General features: G+C 38.2%; 8 protein-coding genes and 1 non-coding gene across 14 annotated transcripts; 3 read left to right on the top strand and 6 right to left on the bottom strand.

The window, feature by feature from the left end:
- LOC104722415 (probable transcriptional regulator SLK1) lies at window positions 599-4,755 on the bottom strand. The gene is made up of 10 exons (XM_010440567.2): window positions 4,495-4,755; window positions 3,566-4,384; window positions 3,351-3,482; window positions 3,147-3,195; window positions 2,752-2,966; window positions 2,592-2,660; window positions 2,267-2,367; window positions 2,047-2,140; window positions 1,894-1,963; window positions 599-1,748 (listed from the first exon to the last, which is right to left on the bottom strand). The coding sequence occupies exons 2-10, from the start codon at window positions 4,097-4,099 to the stop codon at window positions 844-846; spliced, it is 2,169 nt and encodes a 722-aa protein (XP_010438869.1). The 5' UTR covers window positions 4,100-4,384; window positions 4,495-4,755; the 3' UTR covers window positions 599-843.
- Window positions 6,201-8,070, bottom strand: LOC104722411 (protein phosphatase inhibitor 2-like). Of its 4 annotated transcripts, none has more exons than XM_010440563.1 (5): window positions 7,904-8,070; window positions 7,575-7,629; window positions 7,149-7,282; window positions 6,717-6,896; window positions 6,201-6,609 (listed from the first exon to the last, which is right to left on the bottom strand). In XM_010440563.1, the coding sequence occupies exons 2-5, from the start codon at window positions 7,577-7,579 to the stop codon at window positions 6,353-6,355; spliced, it is 576 nt and encodes a 191-aa protein (XP_010438865.1). In that variant the 5' UTR covers window positions 7,580-7,629; window positions 7,904-8,070; the 3' UTR covers window positions 6,201-6,352. The 4 variants fall into 4 exon arrangements, with proteins under 4 accessions (XP_010438865.1, XP_010438866.1, XP_019088596.1 ...); XM_010440564.1 differs by having other exon boundaries at window positions 7,149-7,261; XM_019233051.1 differs by lacking the exon at window positions 7,575-7,629 and having other exon boundaries at window positions 7,149-7,261.
- LOC104722413 (DNA mismatch repair protein MSH3) lies at window positions 8,145-14,000 on the bottom strand. Of its 2 annotated transcripts, XM_019233049.1 has the most exons (13): window positions 13,392-14,000; window positions 12,892-13,301; window positions 12,438-12,629; window positions 12,111-12,275; window positions 11,914-12,012; window positions 11,382-11,633; window positions 10,616-10,867; window positions 10,316-10,447; window positions 9,750-10,010; window positions 9,596-9,667; window positions 9,355-9,504; window positions 8,796-9,257; window positions 8,145-8,601 (listed from the first exon to the last, which is right to left on the bottom strand). In XM_019233049.1, exons 1-13 carry the CDS (start codon window positions 13,846-13,848, stop codon window positions 8,293-8,295), a joined length of 3,213 nt encoding a protein of 1,070 aa, XP_019088594.1. In that variant the 5' UTR covers window positions 13,849-14,000; the 3' UTR covers window positions 8,145-8,292. The 2 variants fall into 2 exon arrangements, with proteins under 2 accessions (XP_019088594.1, XP_010438867.1); XM_010440565.1 differs by having other exon boundaries at window positions 12,892-14,000.
- On the top strand, window positions 14,086-17,026 carry LOC104722414 (pre-mRNA cleavage factor Im 25 kDa subunit 2). Its single transcript, XM_010440566.1, has 7 exons — window positions 14,086-14,350; window positions 14,949-14,994; window positions 15,747-15,840; window positions 15,932-16,005; window positions 16,350-16,436; window positions 16,525-16,635; window positions 16,724-17,026. The coding sequence occupies exons 1-7, from the start codon at window positions 14,232-14,234 to the stop codon at window positions 16,793-16,795; spliced, it is 603 nt and encodes a 200-aa protein (XP_010438868.1). The 5' UTR covers window positions 14,086-14,231; the 3' UTR covers window positions 16,796-17,026.
- LOC104722410 (transcription factor LAF1-like) lies at window positions 18,731-19,828 on the top strand. The gene is made up of 3 exons (XM_010440561.2): window positions 18,731-18,904; window positions 18,984-19,113; window positions 19,194-19,828. Exons 1-3 carry the CDS (start codon window positions 18,778-18,780, stop codon window positions 19,732-19,734), a joined length of 798 nt encoding a protein of 265 aa, XP_010438863.1. The 5' UTR covers window positions 18,731-18,777; the 3' UTR covers window positions 19,735-19,828.
- Window positions 20,049-22,046, bottom strand: LOC104722409 (transmembrane ascorbate ferrireductase 1). The gene is made up of 4 exons (XM_010440560.1): window positions 21,717-22,046; window positions 20,969-21,017; window positions 20,633-20,832; window positions 20,049-20,529 (listed from the first exon to the last, which is right to left on the bottom strand). The coding sequence occupies exons 1-4, from the start codon at window positions 21,858-21,860 to the stop codon at window positions 20,206-20,208; spliced, it is 717 nt and encodes a 238-aa protein (XP_010438862.1). The 5' UTR covers window positions 21,861-22,046; the 3' UTR covers window positions 20,049-20,205.
- On the top strand, window positions 22,520-24,880 carry LOC104722408 (low-temperature-induced 65 kDa protein-like). 2 transcript variants are annotated; one of them, XM_010440559.2, is made up of 6 exons: window positions 22,520-22,700; window positions 22,799-23,002; window positions 23,096-23,494; window positions 23,574-24,044; window positions 24,132-24,503; window positions 24,608-24,880. In XM_010440559.2, exons 1-6 carry the CDS (start codon window positions 22,622-22,624, stop codon window positions 24,706-24,708), a joined length of 1,626 nt encoding a protein of 541 aa, XP_010438861.1. In that variant the 5' UTR covers window positions 22,520-22,621; the 3' UTR covers window positions 24,709-24,880. The 2 variants fall into 2 exon arrangements, with proteins under 2 accessions (XP_010438861.1, XP_010438860.1); XM_010440558.2 differs by having other exon boundaries at window positions 23,574-24,503.
- On the bottom strand, window positions 24,883-24,964 carry TRNAS-UGA. Its single transcript has one exon. It is a non-coding gene; the product is annotated as a tRNA-Ser (tRNA).
- On the bottom strand, window positions 24,990-26,317 carry LOC104722406 (actin-depolymerizing factor 7-like). The gene is made up of 3 exons (XM_010440557.2): window positions 26,158-26,317; window positions 25,452-25,711; window positions 24,990-25,342 (listed from the first exon to the last, which is right to left on the bottom strand). The coding sequence occupies exons 1-3, from the start codon at window positions 26,158-26,160 to the stop codon at window positions 25,192-25,194; spliced, it is 414 nt and encodes a 137-aa protein (XP_010438859.1). The 5' UTR covers window positions 26,161-26,317; the 3' UTR covers window positions 24,990-25,191.

The raw sequence follows: 26,649 nt of genomic DNA, 5'->3' as shown, positions 1-26,649 counted from the left end.
TTTTTTTTTTTTTTTTTTTTTTTTAATGCGTTTTAACAATCTGTTTATACTTTATAGAGAGGTTTTTTTAAGGTTCTCATCCTTTTACGGATTCTAAATAGTAACTACTTGTTTATATTTTTATTAGTTAACAAAAAAATGAACCCTCTGGAATATGCCATTAAAACCTTAATCTGATAAGTTATATATTTGCATAAAACATGCTTGTATGTGCATTCTATGGTAATGTTTTTCATTTTTCTTATCGGAGACCAACTCTACAGAAACCAGTTTCTTTAAGTTGAAGAGCCACTCTACAGACAAATCCACAATGATTCGATTAATAGCATACAGCCATACACGATAAAAGAGGACATAAAACTTTTAAAAAAGGCTCATGAGTAGTTCAAGTTGTGTTGCAACTTGTTATGTTTTAAGTTTTTTTCATACAACTTATGAGCCCCTTCAAGATGATGATCTTATCAGCCCATACAGAACCAAATCTCACTTTGGTAGGGGATGTAAAACCCTATTTGGATCAACAAATAAGACTCTATACTATATTAAGTTTCATGACTTCGAACTCATCAAACCCATCGACAAAGTAAAAGCATTAAAAAGAATAAAATCGCTTGAAAGTGTCTGCAGAAATAATCTTTAGATTACATCTTTACCATCTCTAAAAGGGAACAAATAAGATGCTAAAAGTTCCTATAGATAAGTTACAACAAATCACAAATACCTTCATCGGCCTCATATCTCTTTGGTTTCTATACAAAGACCAACCTAAATGAGAAGAATAAGCCCTAAATTCTCTTTCAATGTGTTAAGTCAAAGTAACAATGCCTCTGTTTTGTCGGGATATTACAAGCCACCATAGATATCACTGTTGTTGAAGAAGCCGTCTTCTGAGAAATCATGAGATAGTCCTGTAACCGATATATCTTCTGACAAATGAAGGTTATTGTTTGAGGCTGCTTTAAAACTGTTGTTGCGGCTTGGAACTCGGCCTCCTTCTGTGATGTTGGAAGTAGAGGCAGTTGTGTTTCTCTCTGCGTTACTGTTGCTACCACTTTGACCCGAAAAGGCTTGCTGCTGTTGCACACTTGCTCCATTTTCAGACATCTCCTGCAACAGCTGATGAAGCATCTGCTGCTCCTGACTGTTACCATGTGAATGTGGTGATTGCAAATGATGAGGCTGATTCTGCGGAAGCATGTTGGGAGCGCTCATGGTTCGCTGTTGCTGTTGCATTTGAGGAGAGCTGGGAAATCCACCTGGAGCTAGGTTCTGCCTCTGATGAGACGACGAAGATGGACTCTGGTTTGAGTTTGGGGAAGGGTTCTGACTCGAGAACCCCTCTTGTTTGCCCGTATTTGAGTTTGGGTTATTCATAGCATTTTGTCTCATAAGCATGCTTTGATACTTGGTCAGAGCTTCTGCGGCTTGAGCTGAGCCATTCATAGCTCCACGACCAACGATTTGATGGTGATTATTGGAGTTGTTGTTGGCAGTTGAGCCCCCCATCGTTCCTGAAGATAACGCCATTTGAGCTTGAGCTTGCCCACTCATAGCTCCACGACCAACAATTTGATGGTGATTATTGGAGTTGTTGCCAGTTGATCCATTCATCGTTCCTGAAGTTAATCCCATTTGAGCTTGAGCTGGGCTATTCATAGATCCACTATTCCCAAACTGCTCCATCTCTTGCATTTTCTGTCTCTGGAGCTTTACTGTCACCGTCTGTTCCAAAAGCCGTTTCAACCCCTCTGCATAAATGACATAAGCAGGCATCACATAACATTCACAACATTCATTCAGAAAATCAAAGAGAACATTTTCACCAGGAGAGTTACAAAAATCAGTAGATATTTCAAGTGAAAGATACACCAGCGGGAAAATTAGTAGACTTACCAATAGGGCCGATTTTGTGCTCGCCAGTGAAATTCATCAGATCCTTCATGCTCTTGACAACTTCAGATATCTGTCACATGCAATGGCTCAATATTAGGCCTTCTTAGGTCTTCATATACAAAATTAGTAGCTAGGAAAGGAGCTAATGAGTACCTGCAGAGTTCGGATATATCTTTTTGGATAGCCAAGATCATTCAGTGACTGTAATTCCATGAACTTTGCCAGTTGCCGTCCTGCCCCCAAGACCCTGATACACAAATTAGCACCCAAGAATGACAAAGAGCACTAGAAACAAATGCCTGAGAATCGAAAATAAAAGAATAGTCTGCAACCACCATACAGGATGTAAAAAGGAAAATAAGGATCAACTTACATGTTACTATTTGACTGTAAATCCTGCTGAGAAACTCCCTCTGATCCACTCTCTGAGATCGTGCTCTGGCATTTTTGTGCAACCTGAAGCAACTGGTTCACCTGCATGACCAATAATAAGTTTTAGTACACTTCTTAACAGCGTTGCAGCATCTACAAACATCTGTTTTGAAGTAAAATTACAAACTTTGTGCTCTAATTCATAGGAAACCAGAAGATAAGCACATTACACAAAATGTTTAGGGAAACATAGCCACACAGTTGACGAGAAATGTCTTTTTGTAAAGTTAAGTTCATAATAATTTACGCAAGGGTTAGAATAGGACCTGCGGAGCAATAAGTCTGCGAAGAAGAAGCTCTTCATGACGCCGAGCACAAAACTCCCAAGACAATATCTAGAAAGAAGCAAAGTAAAGTTAAGCACACTGCTGATTGATTTTTTTCTTCTCTTTTCAAAAGTTTGAACCAGAGAGTTGTTGTAGATACCTTCAAATCTTGAGAGAATATGATGCGAAGATGGCCCTCACGGACAACACGAAACTGCTCGTGTACAGTTTCCTGGACTGCTTTTCTATATTCTAACATCATCAGTCCATTGGGAAATCTGTTTTCTCGAGGGTGATCCAGATATAAGAGCTCATCAATAATACCACTTGCAAATTTAATTTCAATAAGTCTGGCAAGTACATCAAATGTTGCCTCTGCGGATTAACACGAGAAGTGACAGTTAGCTACTTCTTTAACGAAATTGCTTTAAAACAATAAGTTACGTTTAAAACAATAAAAAGAGAGCAATTAGCATGTGTAAGTTTCTTCATTGTGCTCAAGTGAAGGCAGAGAAATATAAGTACACACAAGAATGAAATTTGCAACTCTCTTACCAAATCCCTTTCCAGATTTGGTGCCACAAAGATCACACTGCCACATATCCTGCAAACAAAATGAGATGATGGACTTATTAATCAAACAATCTGTGTACTGCAGTGAAATTGATAAATAGTAACGTTTATATGGTAAAAGATACAGAGATACAGGACATGAATATCATAAAAGATCAAAAAACACAGAGCAAAGAAGAAACTGACCGGAGCAGCTTGTGGAAACATGCCAAGGGCATGGTGCCCAGCACTTTCGTACTGTGACAAGCACAACCTTTGCTTTGCACGAGGTGAAAAGTATTCTGCCACAAATTTCCTCCAATAGGTAATGCAATTTTCCTACAAAGAGGAATCAGTAATGGTTAGAACTTGAACAGAAGTGATGAAAATGTTAAAAAGTCCACAGATAAGAATTAGCTTACAGCAGGTCGTTGCTGCAGGTGATACAAGTACATCATCAATTTGCGAGCACACACGCCAACTTCATAAGGACGTACATTAGGAGGGATCTGTTGAGTGCCTTGTTGCTGTAATTGCTGTCTCAGCTGCTGCTGTTGCTGAAAGTGGAGCCTCTGAGAGGGTGACATGGATTGAAGAATCTGCTGATGTTGCCTTAGTCTCTGCTGCTGAAGCAAAGCTTGCAACTGAGGATTCCTTCCGGTGGGGTCCTGACGCTGGATCAACTGCTGTAAAATCTGCTGCTGCAACATGTCCTCTTGCTTCACTTCTAATCTGGGTTTCTTATCAACATGGGAGTAACTGTTATCCCTCACTGGAACTGAACCTTGCCCAACTTGCTGTTGTAGTTGGTACTGCTGCTGAGGTAAGTGTTGCATTGAAGCAGACCCATCAAGAACAGATGAACCAGGCATGTTAACGCTACTCGAGGAGAAAGACATTGGTGATGTTGGGATACGCATATTATGATTATTATTGATGCCACTGCTCCTCTGCATATTTAGAGCTTCCGAACCAACAGCATCAGTTAATTAGAAACTAGATTCGACAGCTCCTGAGACTACCGTTCTGTTCATGCCCCAGGAGAGCAAACACAGACCAAGTCGTCCAAATACAAAGAAATGAAAAGCTTAAATCTTTGAAAAGCCGTCCTCTCAGAATCTGAGCCAAAACGGATCCCAAACTGCTATGCTCTATTCTAACCGATCAAACTAAGATTATTAAACCATTCAGGATCCAAGAATTACAGAAAGATTCAGCTGATCGAGCTGAGTAGTCAAAATCTGAAAGAAATGAAAACAAAAATCAGAGACTTTAGATATACAAATCCAACAAAACAAAAAGCCCTAATTATCAGACGAGCAAATTCAGCAAAAAAAAGGATACAACTTACCAACAAAAGACTAAAACTTTGAATCCAATCGGGCAACTCAAATCAAAACCCAGAAATCAACTTGTCAAACGAAATGGACTTTCACAATTCCAAAATAAATAAAAAGATCAGAAATTTTTGAAGAAAGAAACCCAGTAGAGAGGGAGAGAGTACACAAAGAGAGAATTTAACACTTTACTGCACCATTCAGCGATGGAAAAAACCAAAAAATAAAAAGAAAAAAAATCGGCAAAACCTGTAGAAAAAGAAAAGAAAAAAGAAAGAGAGATTTTTTAACTCCTTCCTTTCCGTTTCGAAGTTTTTAAGTAATATTTAAAATAGTTTAGTATTTTATATTATATAATATTATTTTTGTTTGATTAAATTTATTAAAAATAAAAACTTTTTAATTTCTATATTTTAGTTAAAAAATTTTATATTTTAAAACGGAGAAAATATTATTTTTGGGGAGGGACTGCACAAATTTTATTTTCGCAAAATTAAAGAAAAATCAATGTTTAAATACTATACTTCTTCTACCATAGTCAAAAATGTAAATGTAGTTACTAACCTGAAATTAAAAAAAAAAATTCAATCTCAATTCACAAATTAAGAGACCTGTAGTTGGGGGAAAAACTATTTAGTACATTGCATTATTTAATTATAAAAGACACTCAAAATGTTTGACCGTAAAAAAACATAGAAGAACCGGTAATAACCGACTATACCGGTCAACAAGCTAAGCGTCACCGACCTCGTGGATCAAAAGACACCGACACGTGCTGATGTGCTAATAGATCTCGTGGTTCGGAGTGGGACAATAGATTCGTGTTATCATATGAATCGTTCGATAAGATTCAAGTGGTGGTATAACATTCATGGAGGAGAAATGAGAGATCATATAACACTTTTTTTTTGAAATTTTAAATAAAAATTGTAATTAGTCAGAAATCTACAAAAATAAAGGAATTTAGAGTTACAACTAAGATTAATGTTAAGAGTGAAAGTCTATCATCATATATTTCCAATCAAATTCTGCCGTGTCATTGTTTCTTAATTATTTTAATTGTTTTTTATTTTTATTTTTAGTCAATTCATCAATGTGGTTCAAATTAATGAAATTTTGTATTGTTAAACAAATTTAGCTGATAATGTTTTTTTTCTGCATTTTTGAATACTTTGGAAAAAGGTCTTTTAACATAAAAAAATCTGTACATTAAGTCTGTGGTAAAAAAATAAATCTGTAGGAAAAAAATAAGTGTGAGAAAACAAATCTACCGAACAAAGAAAATCTGTGGCAATTTCATAAAAGTCTGTAAGATATGTTTTTGGTAGACAAAAAGTATGCGACAATTTCTAAATCTGCGACAACGTAATAACAAATTTGGGGCGAGAACAAATCTGTGACAAGTTTTAAGAATAAATCTGTGGTATAAAGAACAAATGTGTAAATCAAAAACAAATCTGGGATAACTATGCAATAAAATCTGTCACATATTTGTCTTACATATTTATTTGAAATTTTGCTAAATTCATGTTTTGTCCATAAATAACAGCAGTTTTTGTCACACAGACATTAAAATTTTATTGGTATTTTAGTAATATTTTCTTTTTGCAACAAAGCTTATAAAAGGTATTATAGAGAAATAAAAAAAAACGAAAAACATCCTAATTATTTTCTAAATATATAAGTTACTATAGTTATTAATTCCAATATATATGGGTCATTATCACACCAAAATATATATATATATATATATGGGTCATTCTAGTTATTTTCCCTATTCTAATATGATCTTCTTATAGTTAAAACTTGTGTTTGCTACAGTTTAGTAACATCGTATTCTGTAGTGTCAAAAGGTTCATTCTGAGGTTTGAATCAACTAGAGGACAAAGATGGCTTTCCCGGTGATATTGCATCCGAATCACCATCAGCTGTTTCTCTATCCGAGCCAATAACACTGGGAGCTTTTTGTGAGATTGTTGCCTCGGATTTAACAATTCTGGCACCATCATCCACTTCTGCATCTTTACCATAGAAAGACCCAGAGGATCTCAGCTCCTTTACCATTCGAAACTCGTCATAGTGTACCCGTCTATGCTCTTTGAAACTTTCATTTTTCTCAATCTCAGAATCTGCAGTTGCACAAAAAACATAGATTAAGATTTTATCTAGGAACCAAGAACCTGATGAAACTACGAGTCATGCATCTTTGATCTATTTATTTGGTTTTGTAAATAACCTTCATATTCATCCATTGGATCTGTGTCATCCTCGGACCAGCTCCAGCCACCAGACTCGGATCTCTGGCTCAAAGTTTTACTGGAAGAAGCTACATCATTCAGAACTTTCCTTAGTTCTTCCGCACGATGCATTTCATCAACACAGTTGTCAAATGATCTTCCTCTAGGAGACAGAGAACCTGAACAAAACCAACCCAGAAAGAAAAAGAAATCAGAATTTTGTTCAGGTCACTCTTCCAACTAGACTGACACCATTTCAAATTTAACCAACATGAAGCATATACTGTAGGTTATGTTTGTGTTATTTATTTTCCTCTGTATAGAGATGGTGACTACTATTTTGTATTTACTATATGCCAGTATTGCCAGAAGCATATATGTAGGCAAACAATAGAAGAAAAAAGAAATCCAAAACAGAGAGATGGACAAACCATCATCATCAATCATGGGGTGATACGGTGTCTTTGGTTCGGTAATCTTCTGCCTTACAGGTTTGTTGGATTCAATTTCCACTATATTAGCTTCATCCCATTGTACACGTCCCCTGCCATAAGAAATGTATACACTCAACAGAGAAAATAAGTGTTACTAATAGCTGAAAACAAAGATAATGTGCTGCAGCCTGAATTGTACATATAGTAAACATCCTGAGATAAACTAAGCATGATCACCTAGCCAATACATGAGCCTTAAACCAAGACAAAGGTGAAAGATTCCCTAACTCTTACTTTATTCAATCCTGATGAAGATCATGCTATACTCTATCAAGTCAAAAGTGCATACCAGAATTCTAATAAAGAGTCTAACTACTACAAAACAAAAAAGGTGAAAAGAAACAGGGAGAAGGAGAAACGTACTTCATCTTGAGTTGATTATATACTCTTATCCAGGAAAATATAATAGTTCACCTGACTGCAACATTAAACATATATTTGCTTATCTTTAATAACAACATTAAAGAAAATTAACGACAACCTCAAAGATAAATACTACTACAGGCAAAACACCAATTTATCCTCCATCGACATAAAAACACAGAGAAATTGGTCCCTGAAACCACAAAAGACTAATCCTCGACCAAAATCCAAACACACGGAACGGAACATATGTTATTCGACATCAACACCAATCGGTACTTGCTTCGATTTCTAAGATGAGAACATCGTAGCGATAGATTTGCCTTTACCTCTATGAATCCGATTCTTTCTCTTCTCTTTTCCAACTTTTGTTGAAAATGGAAAGTTTTTCTCGTGGCGAAGAGAAGAATCTCATATTTTAACCCCCGCCCTTGGCCACGATGGACACACGCTCGATAGCCGTCCGTGCATTTGACTTTGACCATAATAGATGCTAATGTTAGCCACGTGGGATATTATAATCCCTTAGATTCGACTATTCCACGTTTGGACTGGTTCGTACAAAAGGTAAGGGTACTTCTGAAATCTTCTTAAAATGTCAAAATGTCAAAATGTCAATATTGACCTACCTATTCCACAGCTACAACTTGCCTGCACATGATCAAAACCTTGCAGGGGCTAACATGCTTGCTATTAGAGTAAATAACATGGAGTGTGTTTAGTTTGATTTTGCCAAACTTGCTAACACTGATTCTTCTGCAATCTTCCACGCACGGTTTAAAAACTCGAATGATTTCAAAAGGTTCTCTTCAGAGAGAGCAAGTTTCAGGTCTGCAAAGAAGTCATCTAAACCAGAAACAGATTCTTCTAAGCTTTTTGAATCTTCACGGTCACCATGTACTGGATCTTCTTCATGACCTTTTCCTTCTCCGAGTGATTCCATGCGTGTGTTTTTCTCTCTTGCACGTACCTCAGCTTCTAATTTTGCAGCCATGGTTATGGCTCGACGTATACACGATGGAGGTATCTGCAGTCAAGTATAGATGTGAGTTTAGCTTCATGAGTGGACCAACCATAGCCATATATATCAGTAACTGACGCATGCATTGATCATCTTTAATTTCTTTAATTAAGGCCTCTTCTAGGATGTGGCCTACCTATGCTACTCATTCTGTCTGTCAGATATAAAACTTATGTATGATGTATCTGAAGCGAGTTTACCTGGGCAAGCTGAGCAACTTTAAAACCAAAGCTCCTGCTGCAAAGACCACGCACAAGTTTATATAGGAAGGTCACATCATCATGATCAAAACCAATTTTATCCTTCTGCGATGTCAGATACGAGACATGGTATGTCCCAACAGCACCTGGTAATCCGTTACTGATCTCAGCTATTTCAGGGTAATGCGTGACAAAAAGAACCAAACATCTCTTTTCTGCTAGGAGATGTTGTAATGTTGCATAGGCAATGGCTACCCCGTCGTGTGTGCTAGTGCCTCTCCCAAGCTCATCTATTATAACAAGCGAACGAGAAGAGCAGGTTCTGATTATGTGTGACGCTTCACTTAATTCTTCCAGAAAGGTACTTCGGCCATGCTGGATACTGTCTGAAGCACCCATCCGAGTGAAAACACCATCAAGAACGTGCAGCTTGGCGAATGAAGCTGGTACGAAGGAACCAACCTGGGAAACCAAAGGGAGTAATCAGAATCATTTAGCATTAAACATACGTAGGAGATTTTGGTAAGGCATAAGCTTATACTGTTAATATCTATGTTACCTGAGCCATTATAGAAATTAAAGCAACTTGGCGGATATAACAGCTCTTTCCTCCCATGTTAGGTCCGGTGATAATTTGGCAGTATTCCCCTTCTGCATGCAAACTTGTGTCGTTTGGGACAAAGTTATCTTGTAATATAGTCTCCAATACCTGGGAATTTTTCAAAACAAAATGATTGATACATTTCCAATTTAATTAAACATAGAAAGAAAGAGAAAAAGAAGTGAGAGCAGATGCATACAGGATGACGACCAGACTGTATGTTTATCTCAACTGGTTCACAGTCATCCACAAACACGGGACAGACATACTTCTGCAGAGGCATAAATTTGAACGAAGTTAAGAATTGCAAAGCCGTGACTACAAGCACATATTTTGTAGTTTGTTCCTTCAACCTTGTTTCTAGATAGAGTTGCCAGGGAGTGCAAACAGTCCAGCGCAGAAAGAGCTTGAACGGCAGCCTGGAAATCTGTATAGTATCTACTGAAACTCTTGAGAAAACTATCCCACGAAGCTCGGTTCACAATGGCAAGATGTTCAGTTGCTAGAGCTAGCTCATCCAACCCAGCTACTATTTCTGGGGGATGATATCGAATAGTCTTTTTGGTGCTATTTACTTTCACCCAATTCACAGGCACCTTGGCATCAACGGGCAGCTGTACAAAGCCTTTGCTTCAGATCAGAAATAAAGGTCCACAACTTTCAAAGATGAGAGAGTATTATACACAAAAATTAGGTTCATAACTGTGAGTATCTCAATGGATATGTGCACGAGAAAGAAAGTGAGAACAGTAAACACAAAAAGAAACTAACACAAGCTACCTTCTTGATACTTATTCTTATCCTGAAACATGACGATACTTTTGGGATTCCTTTTAGGTGCAATTTCAAAACAAATCAAGAAAGCTGCACTCTTGCGGTAAGAAAGCATAAGAAAATTACAAGTTTCTCGAGAGGGTACCTCTATCAAATGTGTGATCCCGGACACTTGAAGAAACTCCAAATTTCGAATTGCGAGTTTCTTGCGAAATATACCTATCGAGGAATCAAGTTTTTCCCTGACGATTAAAACTGCTTGACGAGCTTCAGCTAGCTATGCATAGCAAATAACAGAATTGAGTTATGGACCATAACATCGTCACTACTCAACAATTGATTCATGAAAAAAGCAAAGAAGATTAAGAAAAAGAAGCTGTGTGATGCATAAAACATACCATTAAGAGGAAAGTAAATAATATCAATTTCCATAGAAGATACAAACCTCAGGAAATTGGCCACTGGACGTGATTAGTATGTCGAGCAAGTCTCCTCGAACAGCCCCTTCCTTATTCAGGGCAGAGAGAAGTTTTGCGGCATTGTCAACCACAGCAGGAGATGAGACAACAGATATCAATTTTCTTAAAAGAGAAGACTGCACAGTTGTGGATTGCGTAGTCATTCCACAGTCTTGCTTTATGCCAAGCCGCTGAAGTTGCTTCCCCGCAAGTAAAATAGCTTCCATAACTGCGATGAACTTGTCATCCAGAAAGCTAAGAACCATCAGACCTCAGGTAAGGAAGAGGGTTAAAAAGCAAGAGCTAGTTAACAAAAAACATGGAAGTGAAGCAAAACTCGTATAACTCTTAAATATTTTTCTGCTCTGCCCATTATTTCCTTCCTAATCAAGATAACTGAGAATTGGCACGTTGAAGTTTATAGCTTTCCATATGACTATGTCTATATAATGAAAACCAACGAGAGGAAAGAGGACAGGATACTGAACAATGGTGCTATTAGCCTATTACTATGAAACACATATATTTTTGACTAGAAATCGCGAAGAGACCATCCTCTGTATTATTTTTTAACTCACTTCAGAGGGGCTTTTTATGATTAGACTTGGTCAGTCAACATACATGCATACATGGTGGCAGTTTAAACTATTTCCATGGACAAAATTATTACAGTATTGCACTATATGAGAATTTAACTAACTTTAGACAACACAAGCACGAATAAAAGAGGGAAAAGGACAGGCCAAGTATCACCTCTGTGGCTTTAGCAGTCCGATGAAAGATTCTTGTTATTCCACGTTGAATATCAGATGATCTAGACAAAGCTGTTAAGACTGAGGAGAGAACGAAATAAAACTCAGGTGATACAGTTGTTCTCTCAGAACCTTCTTCCACCAACTCATCGCTGTTCTGGGAAGAACTATGAGATCCCATGTATGCAGCAATCTCAGAAACAGCATCAAGGCGAGCAGATATCAGATTTCTATTGCAAAGAGGATGAGTCACCTGTTGAAATGGAAGTGCCCACAAATTATGATAAGAGGTCTTTCTAATTAATTTCCATACCACTTAGCAAAAACTTCATGAAAACTCTGAGGGGTAAGTAGAAATCTATGTCCCTTTCAAGAACTGAAAGATGCCAGTAAATTATTTTTTCTTTATTATAAGACGACAAGTTGGTACATCAGCAATGACTTGGAATATCTTTCGAACTCCAAACACTTGAAACAAGACCAAACGTACAAAGCTTTACAAAAATCTAAGAAGAAAGGATATTATGTCTTACCCAGTGTCTAAGAAGCCTGGAACCATATACTGTAAGAGTGTGATTCATATTATGGAATAAGGAGCCAGATTCCGATCCATCTGAATTATTTCTCACAACCTGAAAATAGATAAAATTTCTTATAAGGGAAACTCAGTTATGATACTTCGAAATGGCTGAAATAAACATGTGGCACGCTAAATAAAGCAGAAAAGTACCTCCAACTGTTGCAGCGTATTGGCTGAGAGAGTCATCTCTGTGCTGCTTGACAAAGTGCGAAATGAAGCCCCCTGGTAAAGGATCCTTTCTAATCCAAATTGCTTGAGATGGCAAAATGTCAGGGCAAGAGCTTGAACAATCAGATTTGGCATGTTCATAATTGTCTGCAACATTAACAAAGGAACAAGTTAGCAGGAATTGTAGCAAGCCTTTAAGAAAAGAAAAACTCTTCTTGAAAGCTAGATGTGTCTATTAACAAGTCCATGTTAACAGAGGATCATCAAAATCAAATAGAGAAAAAGCTTTTAGAAAATCAAATGATGTACGTGAACTGTCAAACAAGACATTCCTTCTTCAGCAGCCTCCACCTTGACTTCTTTATCATCTACTAGGTTGTTTGCGCTGATTTTTTCACATAATGAAATAACCTCATCTACTGCACTACCACTGCGGAAACGATCCAGTGATGCTCGTTCCACTCGAACATTGGAGGTAGGTCCAGCATGTGCCAACAAAAACTGCCAAACAAAGATACCAAACGATCATCTATCACAACATGTATGCACATACCCCAAGAAGTTAAAGTCTTCTAAACTAATCTACATAGAGATTATACACACATAGACAGAGATTCTTATGTCAAACAGTTCATCATGAAGGATTCAGCTCACAATAACTCTAGATAAAATCTGGTAAAACCGATTGAGGAGCTAAAGTGTTCAAAATTAATCAAGAATGCTTAAATTAGTAACATTTTACTCATACAGAGATAAAATTTACCTTCTCAGTTTGTTGTGAAAGAGGCTGGCCAAGCAGCAACTCAGCTGGTGACAAGCTCAGAATCACAGCCTCTAACCCACTCCTCATGAAATTATCATTAAACTCTCCATAAACAACTTCACCAGTTGAAATTTCAACGCCAACAATCCCAACTCTAACATCAAAACTCATTTCCACACCACAACCATATGCCTCCGGGTTAACTCTCTCATCCACAACACAAACCAAAAAATTACTCTGTGCACCAAAACCTTCTTCACCAACGCAACCACCACTTATATTCTCAGCCGCTTCAAGTGTGGCTTTAGTATATAACGCCGATAGTCCCCGGAAAAAAGGACCTCCCCGGTTAGCACCGTGGGACTTAATAGCTGCAGTTTCAGTCTGCTTCACCACACCAATCTTGTACCCTGCATTCACCAATCTCCTCACATGAAAGTTCAATCGAAATGTTGGTATACTCGCCGTCATGAAACTATGATCCATATGAGCGTAAATACCCAACACGCGTGCTGCAATCTCAGCGTCTTCTCCGAAGAATCTGTACCTGTAACCAACTTCAACCATCAAAACCACGTCTGGGTACTTGCTCTTTAGCTCCACCACCTGCTGTTCCAAAGGCGTGTACTTCCTCGCTGATGATGACGTTTCGGGAACAGATTCCTCCGGCGAGGGTTCAAGAAATCTCTGGAGAAACCTTCGGTGTAAATCAGGGTCCTCGGGTATGGGGTTTTGAGTGTGAGGAGAAAGTTTAGTCCTTTTGGGTGACGCGGCGGAGAGGTGGTCGGAGAGAAGCTTACGCTTTGAAGGAGAAAAAGAGACAGTGGCGGATATCTTCGGTGCCGGAGACGATGAGTCAGCCACCGGAATCGGTTCCTGAGTCGGGGATTTGGGTTTGGGAGCGAAGAATCGAGAAATCGTCTGCTGCTTTTGCTTGCCCATATTTGCTTTCTTCATAGTAAGAGAAACTGGAAGGTCGTGGGTGGCTATGGCGAACTTGGGTTTGCCAATTTTCGCGCGCTTCTTAGGTTGATTGATACTAAAAAAACACTAAACCGACCACCAAGAAGAAGAACCACTGATACGGCATTAAGCAAAGTGACGAAGGCAGGGGGTTCTTATGGGCCGGGCCGGGTCATTAAAATGGGCCTGAAGTGTTAAAATATATTAAAAGAGTCTACGGTTGAGAGAGACGGTGTCATTAAACTTCCCCGACGACATTACTCCTCTGTCACCGTCGCCGCCGCCGATCGATATAGATCGAGAGAGAGACAAGGGGAAGAGAAACCGAGCGGTTTTGTCTGAGTGGATTTGGGTTAGAGAGAGACACAGAGAGAGAGATGGCTATGTCTCAGGTGGTGAACACGTACCCGCTTTCGAACTACAGTTTCGGAACTAAGGAACCTAAGCTGGAGAAGGACACCTCTGTCGCCGACCGACTCGCTCGTATGAAAATCAAGTACGTGTTGCCTCTCTCCTTCTTTCTCCTCTTTGTTTTATTTCTTCTTCTAGTAGCTGCTTCTGTAGAAGATGACAAAAATTTTTTAAAACCCTAGAACGTTCCAGCCTTTACATGCTTTTAGATCATGATCTCGCTGATTTGGTAAACAATTTGAGGTTTTTTATAAGTGTGTCTGCGTATCTGCGTTCCCTCGCTGCTTCTGAATTGTCTAGCTTCTCCCTTTGCTCAGCTGGTGAGCTTTAGATTCGTCTTTTAGAATGGCTAAGGCTTGTTTGATTTTGTTTATTCTCTGTTTTTTTTTTGGCTCCTTAACAAACATTGTTATCATCTCTTAGCCATTTTACGCAACTATAACTTTGTTCATACTCTAGAGGAACTTTTTAAGAGAGATCTGACTTAGTGAACAAAATAAATTTATAGGCTGTTTAAGTTTCCACTGATTGATTTGAGAAGGGAACAGCTTTTTGTAAGTAAAAAGTCTCATGCTTTTTGCTTGAATAATTGAAATCTGGAATTCTATAGTTCTAACTTAAGACATTCTTGGAGTCTGATGACTAATGTATCTCTTTCTTGATTTCTTACCGGTGTGTTGCAGCTATATGAAGGAAGGCATGAGGACTAGCGTTGAAGGGATTCTACTGGTATGATAATTTTTTATCCTACTAGTTATCAACATCGTCTGTTGTTCTCTCTGTGTTTATTTCTGTGCTGTCTTAGAATCGGTGGAACAGTTATGTGGGTCATGAATTGTATGGCCACATTGTCATATGCGTAATACCACTCAAGTGTCAACATATTTGTACTTTATCTTATCATTCTCTGTAAAGATACGTTCTCGACCCAATTATTATTTGAATCGTGCATAAATATAGAAGTGGTTTGATGTATGCCTGGAGTCATCTACTTCCTTTTCTAGTTGCCATCTCCAACTCAGTTTTGTACTGTTTGGGTAACCTTTTATTCCCAAAAACTAATGGATTAAACTGCTCTTAATAAAATCACAAGCTTTATGGATCCAATGAAATTTTGGTAAAACTGACTGAATAAAGTCATAAAAATGAACTTTTAGTACGTCACAGGTTTTGGACGGTGCCATATAGCAGACATATTTGATGTATCTTGTTGTTTCATTTCTTAATTTGTTTATGTGCACCCTTGCCCTTCTAAGCTTTCATTTTTTCTGATGGAGTATCATCTGCTTTACATTCACTCTCTCATTTCTTGAGATCGTTGGAAACATAAGATGTTGTTTTGACATCCTTCAACCTTATAAACTTATAATTCACAGTTACAACTATCTTGTTGGTGTATAAGTTAAGTAGATAATTGACATTACCTATATCTCTCTAACCTTAGGACTGTTCTTGATACCTTATGCTGGTAAACCTTTCAGGTACAAGAACACAACCATCCTCATATACTTCTCCTGCAAATTGGTAACACATTCTGCAAACTTCCAGGTGGACGCCTGAAGCCGGGAGAAAATGGTATACAATGACCATCCGTTAGTAACACTTTCTATACTGTTGTGAGTTACTTGGTTGCTTAAGTTTTAGATGTACTATGTTGTGTCTGCAGAAGTTGATGGCCTGAAAAGAAAGTTGACCAGTAAGCTTGGAGGCAATTCGGCTGCACTTGTACCTGACTGGAAGGTATCATCCTGGTTTTTCCTCTATTTTTTTGACTGATAGTGACCAGATATAGGTATAGATAGATGCCTTACAAGAACTAGGTCGGTGTAGCATGTGCTTGCTCTTAATGGAAACGAGAACAATTCAATATAGAAATAGTTTTGTCATTACTCTTAGCATGCCAGGAATTAGGGATTTATACAATGAAACAAAGATAGGTCTGGGGTCATTGATAGAGGTTATATGTTTATTTCTTACATGAAGAAAGAAGACTGCCATGAATTGATACACGTCTGATTGCGTTATATGTCTAGCAATGTCCCTGATCCGTTGGTTTTTTGATGGGTTTTTTCCCCCTTTAATAGGTAGGAGAATGTGTTGCGACATGGTGGCGTCCGAACTTTGAAACCATGATGTACCCGTATTGCCCTCCTCACATTACGAAACCAAAGGTAGTAAAAGAGAACACAATCTAGCTTTTCAACTTTCCTCTTGTATCCTTTTCCTTATATCTCATTTTTTTTTTTGTGGTATGGCCAGGAATGTAAGAGACTCTACATTGTTCACTTGTCTGAGAAAGAGTACTTTGCTGTGCCCAAAAACTTGAAACTCTTGGCCGTCCCTTTGTTTGAGCTCTATGACAATGTTCAGGTTTTACTTTTATCAAGACACTATTATTAACCTTTGGAAAATGGGTTTTGCTACAAAATTCTAAACATATGCTCTTTTCCTGTAACAGAGATATGGACCGGTTATATCAACCATACCCCAACAGCTATCCAGATTTCATTTCAACATGATTAGTTCGTGATTCTGCTCGGTGTGTTGAAGAAGAAGAAAGGTATCAGATGCTAAGTTACTTATTAGGTACGGTAGAGAGCTGTGGCTACCGATTTAGAGATGAGATTTTCGGATGATGCGTGTGGAATTATTTACATTATAGACTTGTTGGATTTATTATGTATAACTGGTTCAAAGTTTCAGCACAAACAAAAAAAAAAGAAGAAGAAATTCATAAACATGTGTTTCATTCAATGTTAAATGATATTTCTATTTTAATGCTATGTGTATGAGAAATGAAAGACAAACTAGGCCATGTTCAAACTACTTTTGTTGGTGGTATACGAAATACCACACCGGTAAGAAATCAACAAACTAACTAATGACAAATACTGTATGTTGTTAACTTTTATCACATCATATACCACAAGGCCGGAATGGTCGAAGTAGGAGAAGTTTTGTGGGCAAACATTAGGTCATCATAACATTAGTCGTGTTTCATTGGCGATTAGTTTGACGGCAAATTATATTTTATGCGATCAAGACGACCAAGACAAAATAGTCATTTCTTTTTTTTTGTTTCTCTCTCAGTTTTATCTACTCATCATTTTCCACAGGCCAATAGAGCCAACAAGTAAAATACAAAATCAGAGTATATTAAAATCGCGACAGGGCCATTTCGATCGGGACAAAAGGAATTCATATTGTTTTAAAGTTAACAAATAACAATATTCCTCAATTACTCTTATTATTGGTCCACTTGTCCGTGAAAAAATGTTATTACTTTTGTTCTCTAATCAAGAAAAACAACATCGTGAGAGGAAAAGAAACATCCAATGATGATTACTAATTTACTAGCAGCAAATAGGAGCTCAATGTTGACTTCACTACATATATTTAGAATTGAATTTATATAATTCAGAAAAGAAAAAAAAAGAAAAAAGCTCTTAATTATTATTTCAAGTTGTACTTGCTTTATCAAATGCAATTTGGCTGCTTGCTAATGATGCTTTACGAAAAAGATTAACAGATTGGATGATTCTTAATAATCATTATTTCATCATTATTCACAAATCATTGAATTGAATCAGACAGATTATTCCACCATGATGAAGTTCCTAACAAAGAAAAACTCATTGACGCGATTTAAAATTAAAGAAGTCGGCCATATAAAATTCTTGCCGACATTTTGAGAGTGTTTTGGATATGAAGATGTTATCTGATTCCTCAAGACACCGTCCATTGTAAATGTATAACTCACATATAACATATCTTATAAACATATTTCTGTAACTATGAAACAACCGAGTTATACCCTTTTGAGTTTTGACAGTTTTGTTTCTATTCTTATGTTATACTAGTTTGACATTTTGCACATCTATTTTAAGTTAATATCGTCCATTGTAACTCACTTTTGATATCTCGAGATCACGTCTCACGTTAATGTTCCATGCATCTATTAGAATTATTTCTAGTGCTTAGATCACGTCTCACGTTAAACTTGCTCATTTGGTCATCTCTTTTGACATTTTTTTGCAACTATATATCTTTGTTCGTGTCTATAAAACTCCAGTAAAGTAAGTATAAGTAGAAACGAAGAGTAGCAAACAAGAAATTGCAAAGATTCTTCTTCCTTTTTTTTTTCATGTACGTAGGAACCTTATAATGTACTGCATATCAATAATTAATCATTTTTATCCAAGTAGACTTTTGCTACACATAGTTAATCCTTACATATTCCATTATGAAATTTCTCCCTCACTGCTTATACAAATGCATACAATTATACACATAAGATATTCACAAATAAATATCCATAAAAAAATCATTAAAAAATACAATATATACATGTCAGTTGTCTTTTACTCTAAACAGGCCTATTTGGTCATTTCTTAACACTAAGTATGTAGGCTCTATCTGTAGACATTTTGGTGATATATGTTGTCTCAATCATCATAATATTGAGACATGTTTTCTTGTATCAGGGACAGCTTTAATTGAGACGATAGAGTGATGGCGAAGACGAAATCTGGAGAGAAACAGAGGAAAGGGTTATGGTCACCCGAAGAAGACGAGAAGCTAAGGAGTTGCATCCTCTCTCATGGTCATTCTTGCTGGACCACTGTTCCCATCAAAGCTGGTCTCTCTTTTCATCTTCTTCTGTACTAGTTTGTCAGCTACCAAATTATTACTTAATTTAGTCAACTTTGGTTTGATAGGGTTACAAAGGAATGGGAAGAGTTGCAGATTAAGATGGATTAATTACCTAAGACCAGGTTTGAAGAGGGAAATGATTAGCGCAGAAGAAGAAGAGACCATCTTGACGTTTCATTCTTCCTTGGGTAACAAGTAAGCATAACCCCAAGACCTAAACCTATTGTTTTTAGGATGCTAGTTAAAAGAGAGACTAATGATAAAGGTGTATTTAGGTGGTCGCAAATTGCGAAATTCTTGCCCGGACGAACAGATAACGAGATAAAGAACTATTGGCATTCTCATTTGAAAAAGAGATGGCTCAAGTCTCGGAACTTGCAGCACCCAAAATTTATATCCTCTTCTTCTTCTCCTTCTTCATCACTTGTTTCTTGTGGAAAAAGAAACCCGGAAACCTTGATCTCGAATCATGTGATTTCTTTCCAGAGACTCCTAGAGAACAAATCTTCATCTCCATCACAAGAAAGTAACGGAAATAACAACTATCAAAGTTCTTCTGCTCCTGAGCTTCCAAGGCTTTTCTTCAACGAATGGCTTTCTTCTTCGGATCCCCATACCGATGATTCCTCTGTTTTTACAGACTCTAAGCACAATCAAGCTCCAAATGTCGAAAACAATGTCTCAGATTATGAAGAAACAAGTGATGTTGATCGATTCCATTACAACGAGATGATGATCAACAACAACAACTGGACTCTTAACGACGTCGTGTTTGGTTCCAAGTTTCAGAAGCATGAGTCTCAAAGAGAGTCCTGAGATTGTAATTCTTCTGCTAAATTCTTTTCTTCATCAACAGCGCTCTAATGTACTGTCAATCATATTTATAAGGGAAAACGAAACTTTACGGTTGACCAAAAAGGGGAAAACGAAAGTTAGAAAAGTGTTCATTTTTGTCTAAATACTTTGTCACCAATTAGGAGACGCAAAGCTCGTGAAAGTTAATGAATATTCCCACTCAAGTTGTTTTTTTGGCTCAAAATGGGTTGTCTAACCGACTACACTAGCTTAGACCTAACAACAGTACAACACTTATATATGATACTTCGATGATGAGAGGTTTTTCAAAGCAATGGCAATAAAAGTATAGCAAGATTCATCAAAAGTTTTTGTAGATTTTACACACCAGAAGTAGCGTACAACACAAAGCTTTTAGCTACATATATAAATGGAGTTTGACAGAATTAACAAGGGGGAATTCAGATGTAAGTGGAATGTAGAAAGTGTTATTTATATAGCAGAGTAGCTGTAATCAACAGTATCATCATCATTTGAGGAGGAAGGTGACGGAGACTTAGCAGACGCAGTGAGTACCACAAAGGCACCAAAGAGAATAGTGACAATGGCCGTGAAGTTGATGAGAAATGCTTCGGATCCATACTTGTCAAGCCCTCCATTCTCCAAGAAAGTCAACTTTTCCAGAAACCCTAGAGCTGCATTCCCAACCGCAAGTATATAAACAAATAGGCCGAGCATTGCGTGCCACGGAAGCAAACCACTTCTCAGATTCGCTGATCCTCCTGGGAAGAAGAACACTACGAAGCTGTACACCCACTGCAAAGTCCAAAATACTCGTGTGATTATCTTTGAATTGATTTACATGTTTTTAATGGGGAAAGAATTGTCTAGTGGAGCTAAAAAGGCCATGGAATTATACCTGGAAGCCATAAAGGGAAATGGCTCCAATTCCAATCCAGGAATGGAGACTGTAGAGATTAGGGATTTTGCTTTCATTGTGGTTCTTGAAGGCTGCGCAGATGCCAAAGATCCCAAGAGCCAGAGCAATGGCATGGAGTATAAGGTGAATCAACTTCTTCACTGGTTTCTCCAGGGGAAGCGCTTTGTAACTTATAATGGCTGCGTTTCCAATTTCCAAAAAAGACCAAGATTATATGGAATGAAATGATGATGACCATTAACGGGACTAACCAAGATCAAAATGAAAGTGATATCTTTATTTATATCGTTGTTCAACAGATGTTGTTATCGTTACCTTCTCCTCCCAAGATTATAAATCCAATGAGCATGAGAACAGGATGCAGCTGGACCACATAACAAGAAACGAAAATGTGTCAGAACACAGACACAGATTGCAAATAAGGTAGTGAAACAAAAGATTACAAGCTTTTTGTTACAATCTTTATGGCTAATAAAGACAACTGAAGAGAAGACCCTTTGCTAAGGTGACAAAGATCATGTTGATATTTGAATGTTAGTATCTTTTCCTCTTAACAATAGAAACTTTAAAAAAATCTTCTTTATTGGATACCATCTATTAAACAAAACAAGAAGACCAAACATCATCTTCTGTACATTGACTCACACGGTAATAAACTGAATACGACCCCCTCAACAACAACACTCATGGATCCTAAGACACCTTCATAGCAAAAACTTGGGACACACCAGAGGAAGATTGCTTACAAAACTAGAGTTATCTGACTAGCGATCAAAAACCCATTTTACAACTTTAACAAAATATAAAGATAACAAGAGGATTCTCACTCACTTAGAAAACAGTACTGAGAAAAGGATAAAAAGAAGTCAGCTAGAAAAGACTATCAATCTTTGAAAATCGGAACTAGGATCAGGTGGTTTTGTAAAATTACCAACAAATGATCAGTGAATGAGACAGATGGCCAAGACATACAAAAAGAGTCAACGCAGACGCGAGAAAGAGAGAAATAAAGGAGAGAGCTTTTAATGAAGTTAAAGGGAGATTTGAAAGAAGGCATACATACATTGAAGATGAGATTCTTGTTAGTAGCTTCCCAGGCCAATCCACCTCTGTAACTAATACTCCAAACCAGCACCATAACCGCCGCGATTACCGCCAGCGCGTGCGCCACAAACGTCACCGCCATCGCGTTTATCCCGACAGCCATATCTTTCTCTGTATCCAACTGTGTTTCTTTCTTCTTCTTGTCTTTTGTCCGATTAATCTGGATGGAGGACAGGAACTAATAAACTCAGCAGCTGCCTCTGAGAAGAAAAAGACTCAATCTTCAGATCCTTTAATTTTTATTCCGTTTACATTATCCAATTGTGGGAGCTTCTTCGCAGACACGTGGTCTCCTCGCCCATCCCTTTCGATTTTATCTACTTTCGTTGCAGCTTTGTACAGACGAATGAAATTTCGCCACGTGGATACTGTGGTAGCTGAATCGAACCCTCCGCTTCGTGTCTGCTCTTTCTACCACCAACAAAACCAAACCATACCATAGAGAGCATTACTGGATCTTTGTTTCAGGCCCATTTGTGCATTTATATTGGACCAACCCACATATTCATATGATATCGATTCTTGTCGTCTTCGGGTTTAGGATTAAATACGATATGCTGTTTTTTTTGTTGGAAAACGGCACGTTGTTGTGAAAGAGGTTACAGCGACGGTCTTTCTCGGATAATGATTAGAGGAAGAGAGCCACGTACACACTCAAGAGCCTGATACGTGGCATCACTTGACACGTGGTATTTCGTAACAGAGCACAGAGGATATAGCCAAAGGTGGTTCTGCTTACGAGTCTTTCTCCTTGTTCTCTACTCTACAACTCTGTATAAATCGTCCAAGAAGCTCCCCTTGTTTTCTCAGAATCAATTTGGTTGCAGAGATAGGAAAACAACAAAATCAAAGTCAGGAAAAATTATGGATTCACAAGGACAGTTGCAACGTACTCATCATGCTCGTCATCAAGCAGAGGAGCCAATAAAGATTCACCATCCTGGTATGCGAAAGCAGATGTCTCAATAATGTATACATTTTGTTTTTTATTGACATTCCGAAATGAATGTTTTCAATGTGTTCCTCTGTTTTTGGATGCAGAGGAAGGAGAGCATCATGAGAAAGGACCATCGAAAGTTCTAAAGAAAGTGAAGGAAAAAGCCAAGAAGATCAAGAACGTTCTTACAAAACATGGACATAGCCATGAGCATGATCGTGGAGAACACATCCCCGATGATCACGATCGAGACCAGGAAGACGATGGAGATCACTACAGAGACCAAAAAATACGCGGCGGTGCACCAGGTTTGCTTCACTTTAATATTTCTATTCCCAAACCAAATTAGTTAATGTTTTGGGGGGTGATACCTGACCGGTTAGTTTGATTGGTCTCGACAGCACGAGGAAAGGCTCACATTCCGGTGAAGTATGAGATAGTTCCTCCAGGCACGAAAGCTTTTCCCGTTCTCCCGTCTTCACATACGAAACACTCTGAGCCAAACATAGGAGTTGGCCACGAAGCACTGTCTCATCCTGTGAAACACTCAGGCGTACCTAAAAGAGAAGAGAGCGGAGGAGCTTCTACGTTGACACCGCATAACACGCCCGTATCGTTGCCCTCTGCGACAGAAGATGTGACGAGAACGTTTGTTCCTGGTGGAGACAAGTCTCGAGACCAACGTAAGGTTAATATCGAGCGACCAAGAGGACTGGAGCAAGATCCAGCCGCTCCTGGATCTCATGGAGGTGGGATGTCGAATTATCAGTCCAAAGTTACTGATCCCACCCACGGAAAAGGTAAAAACTTTTCTCTTAATTCTGAAGTTCTGATTTCAGGGTTACAACTCTTTTGACCTGTGTCCTCTTCTTTATCTAGCTTCAGGAGAAACTGGACCAGCAACGACGGTCTCAGCTCTTGGAAGGTTAGGGTTAGGAACGGACTTCGGGAAGAAGAGCCATGGGTTTGATACGAAATCGGAACCTGAAATGGGTACGCATTTATCCGCCGGAAACTACGGATCTGGATTGAGGAAAGAGTCTCCGGAGAGGAGTGATGAATTAGATTTGGGAAGAGATTTGCCGACGAGAGCTCAAGGTATACAGAACCGTGAGGGTGAAGATTCGAAATCTCAGGAGAGAGGAGATGAGATGTATCAGTCGAATCAGGGCAGTTACACCGATAAGATCGCATCAGCTACTTCAGCCGTAGCTGACAAAGCTGTAGCAGCGAAGAACACCGTCGCTTCGAAGCTCGGTTACTCTGGAGAAGGCGGTGGCGTACACGAGAATCGTATTGAGGGAGAGGAGACTCATAGCTCCGGTGTGGGATACGGGAGTACGGTCGCAGGTATGGTGACTCCAGTTTACGAGAAGGTTAAAGAGACAGGAGCTAGTGTAATGACGAAATTACCATTCTCCGGAACCGGTGGTACAGAGACAGGACAAGACAAGGGCGTGTCGGCTAAAGAATATCTGACGGAGAAACTGAGTCCGGGAGAGGAAGATAAGGTTTTGTCGGAGGTGGTCGCTGAAAAGCTTCATCTTGGCGGAGGAGAAACGGGGCCGGCGAAGAAGGGGATAGTGACACAATCGGAGGAGGTGGAGAAAAGGCTAGGAGGATTTAAGGATCCGAGCTCGGAAGCAGCTATGAAACACGGCAAAGCTTATGCGGATGAAGGCGAAGGAGGGATGGTGGAGAAGCTGAGTGGAGCTGTTACTTCTTGGCTCTCTGGTACGACGGAGGAAGTGACGCAAAAGGCTACACAGTCTGTTCAAGACTCTTCACAGTCACTTGGCTCCACCGTTGGTAAATGCCTCTTCTTGTTGTTATAAATAGCGTTTTCAGCTTTTAGCGTTAGTGATGACTTTTGAATCAAAAGTTTTGATTTTGGTGTGTAAATGGTTTATTAGGAAATAAAATGGGGTTATCAGGAGGAGATGAGGCAGGTCAACGAGGCGGAAATGGTGGTTCTGTGCCTTTGCAGAGGAGATTTCAAGAATCTGGAAACTGAGCATCTTCTTTCTAATGATATGGGTTTGTAGTTAAAGCTTTCCATGTTAATGTGTGTGGCTTTTCGATATATGGCTTATTTTGATGTATCTACTACTAATACTGCCATGTAAAACGTATAAATAAGTTCGGATACTTGTTATAAAAGCTGAAACTAACAAAAGTTAGAAATATACGTCGACAGCAGGGTTCGAACCTGCGCGGGCGAAGCCCAACAGATTTCAAGTCTGTCTCCTTAACCACTCGGACATATCGACTTCTTGTTGAAGCACGTCAACGGAGGAAATATTAATCTTTTATTTGAGAAGTTACACAACAAAGCTACATGGTTTTCAACTTCTCTCCCAAACGGAAGTAGAAAAAAAAAAAAAATGTTTTATAAAATGAATAAGACAGATAAGAACTCAGTTTTAACCAATAACATGGTGTTTTTTTTGTGAAGATCAGCAGCGGTGGATAGAGAGATATAGATCATTGAAAAGGTTTAGAGAGCACGGCTTTTGATAATGTCGAAGCTCATCTCGCTAGGATCAGTGGCTTGTAACTCCACCTGAATGCCATCCAATTCTCTCTTGAATCTATCCTTAGAGCTTGCGTACACCATCTTCATCCTCACCCTTGATGAATCAGGGGACCTATGTACATATATATGTTTCATCATCCAAATTTTAAAGCACTGATCAAATTTAACGTCAATATGAATTTAAGGAAGCGAGTGATTAGAAGAAACAAAAAAATGATTACCATGCAATGAAGAAGATTTTGCTCTTCTGGCAATTTTCAGCGGTGGTGAAGTCAAAATCGAAGACTGCATAACGGCACTCGTCCGCAGGGAGGGAAGCCGTGAAATCATCGTAAGTCTCTTCGGGCTTTCCTAGCTTTTCGACCACCACTTGTTGCCCGTCTATCCTGAATACTATGAACCGGTAGTTTCTTTTCGACTTTAGCTCCAGAAACTTGAGCTTGCACTCGTCCTCCACTGCCATCCCAGACGCCGCGTTCGCCTATTCATTCACATTAATTAGGAAACATTAGTTTCGAATTAATTAGCTAGATTTTGGGTTACGTTGTTAATCAATATCAATACATTAGTTCTATTCTTTGTCTAGATATCGAGTTATGACGCTAACTAGTTGTGAATTAAAATGAGATACACTATATATACAAACAAATGATAACCACGTCAAAAACATTGGTAGGATCAACGTCTAATAACATAATTACATAAACATTGCATCCAAATTCCTTTTTTTTCTTTAAATCATTAGCTTTACATTATTTTCAAAAACAGATGTTGTAAACCAAAACTTAGGATGATGTTGAAACTAAAGCAATCATAAATTTGAATCTCGCGTATCTTTTGTCCTAACTAGGATAAAACCACATAGATTGCCTGCTAGTAACAACAATCCTTGAAATTTATCGCAATAATAATAAGAAGAAAACAAACCATTGCTTATGTCTTGTTTCAATGGTAAGCCCTTGAGGAAGATAACAAAATTTGTTGTTTTAATTTGTGTGAATAATTTGTCCAATGGGAATGAGATTAAGGAAGAAGATGATTTCCTTTTGTGAAGAAAGGATCGAGGGGAACTCGGACAACTAATTAAAGGCTCCTTAATATTGGTCTCTAATCTGTTTTTGTGATTACACCCACACGTTAGTTTTTTATTTTTTCCTTTTCAAACCTTAAAATTCGCCTAACCATCCTTTTTTCAAACAGTTTGCACTCTATTTTTAGCGTCTATATGTGTGTACACACCATCCAATCCATACATTTCATACACATGCATGATCATTTATCCTTATCCGTGTAAAATGCATGCCCATTATCTCTTTAGCTCATTGTCATCTGTTTGTCTCCATTTTCAAGGACTAATTAAAAAAAAAAAAAAAAAAATAAAATTCTACGTTTAAATCTGAAATAAAAAAAAAAAAAAAA

Source organism: Camelina sativa, chromosome 11, assembly GCF_000633955.1.
Source record: "Camelina sativa cultivar DH55 chromosome 11, Cs, whole genome shotgun sequence".
In the NCBI taxonomy this organism is placed as follows: Eukaryota; Viridiplantae; Streptophyta; class Magnoliopsida; order Brassicales; family Brassicaceae; genus Camelina; species Camelina sativa.
Note: the sequence above shows the minus strand (reverse complement) of the source record. Positions and strands in the feature narration are given on the sequence as shown.

Coding starts and splice junctions, on each gene's coding strand:
- LOC104722415 (XM_010440567.2), bottom strand. CDS start 4,099: ATGCAGAGGAGCAGTGGCATCAATAATAATCATAATATGCGTATCCCA. Junction 3,196..3,350: donor TGTTTCCACAAGCTGCTCCG/GTCAGTTTCTTC, acceptor TTTTGTTTGCAG/GATATGTGGCAGTGTGATCT. Junction 2,661..2,751: donor TATTCTCTCAAGATTTGAAG/GTATCTACAACA, acceptor GCTTCTTTCTAG/ATATTGTCTTGGGAGTTTTG.
- LOC104722411 (XM_010440563.1), bottom strand. Junction 6,897..7,148: donor CCCCATGATTGATGATGATG/GTTTGTCCATCT, acceptor GGTTTTGTTCAG/GTTCTCTGTCTCCTAGAGGA. Junction 6,610..6,716: donor TCCAATGGATGAATATGAAG/GTTATTTACAAA, acceptor GTGCAACTGCAG/ATTCTGAGATTGAGAAAAAT.
- LOC104722413 (XM_010440565.1), bottom strand. CDS start 13,848: ATGAAGAAAGCAAATATGGGCAAGCAAAAGCAGCAGACGATTTCTCGA. Junction 12,630..12,891: donor TTTCACAACAAACTGAGAAG/GTAAATTTTATC, acceptor TTTGTTTGGCAG/TTTTTGTTGGCACATGCTGG. Junction 12,013..12,110: donor ATACGCTGCAACAGTTGGAG/GTACTTTTCTGC, acceptor ATCTATTTTCAG/GTTGTGAGAAATAATTCAGA.
- LOC104722414 (XM_010440566.1), top strand. CDS start 14,232: ATGGCTATGTCTCAGGTGGTGAACACGTACCCGCTTTCGAACTACAGT. Junction 14,351..14,948: donor CTCGCTCGTATGAAAATCAA/GTACGTGTTGCC, acceptor GGTGTGTTGCAG/CTATATGAAGGAAGGCATGA. Junction 15,841..15,931: donor CCTGAAGCCGGGAGAAAATG/GTATACAATGAC, acceptor TTGTGTCTGCAG/AAGTTGATGGCCTGAAAAGA.
- LOC104722410 (XM_010440561.2), top strand. CDS start 18,778: ATGGCGAAGACGAAATCTGGAGAGAAACAGAGGAAAGGGTTATGGTCA. Junction 18,905..18,983: donor CACTGTTCCCATCAAAGCTG/GTCTCTCTTTTC, acceptor TTGGTTTGATAG/GGTTACAAAGGAATGGGAAG. Junction 19,114..19,193: donor CATTCTTCCTTGGGTAACAA/GTAAGCATAACC, acceptor AGGTGTATTTAG/GTGGTCGCAAATTGCGAAAT.
- LOC104722409 (XM_010440560.1), bottom strand. CDS start 21,860: ATGGCTGTCGGGATAAACGCGATGGCGGTGACGTTTGTGGCGCACGCG. Junction 21,018..21,716: donor ACAAGAATCTCATCTTCAAT/GTATGTATGCCT, acceptor TATGTGGTCCAG/CTGCATCCTGTTCTCATGCT. Junction 20,530..20,632: donor TTTCCCTTTATGGCTTCCAG/GTATAATTCCAT, acceptor TGGACTTTGCAG/TGGGTGTACAGCTTCGTAGT.
- LOC104722408 (XM_010440558.2), top strand. CDS start 22,622: ATGGATTCACAAGGACAGTTGCAACGTACTCATCATGCTCGTCATCAA. Junction 23,003..23,095: donor AATACGCGGCGGTGCACCAG/GTTTGCTTCACT, acceptor TGGTCTCGACAG/CACGAGGAAAGGCTCACATT. Junction 23,495..23,573: donor TGATCCCACCCACGGAAAAG/GTAAAAACTTTT, acceptor TTCTTTATCTAG/CTTCAGGAGAAACTGGACCA.
- LOC104722406 (XM_010440557.2), bottom strand. Junction 25,343..25,451: donor AAAATCTTCTTCATTGCATG/GTAATCATTTTT, acceptor ATATGTACATAG/GTCCCCTGATTCATCAAGGG.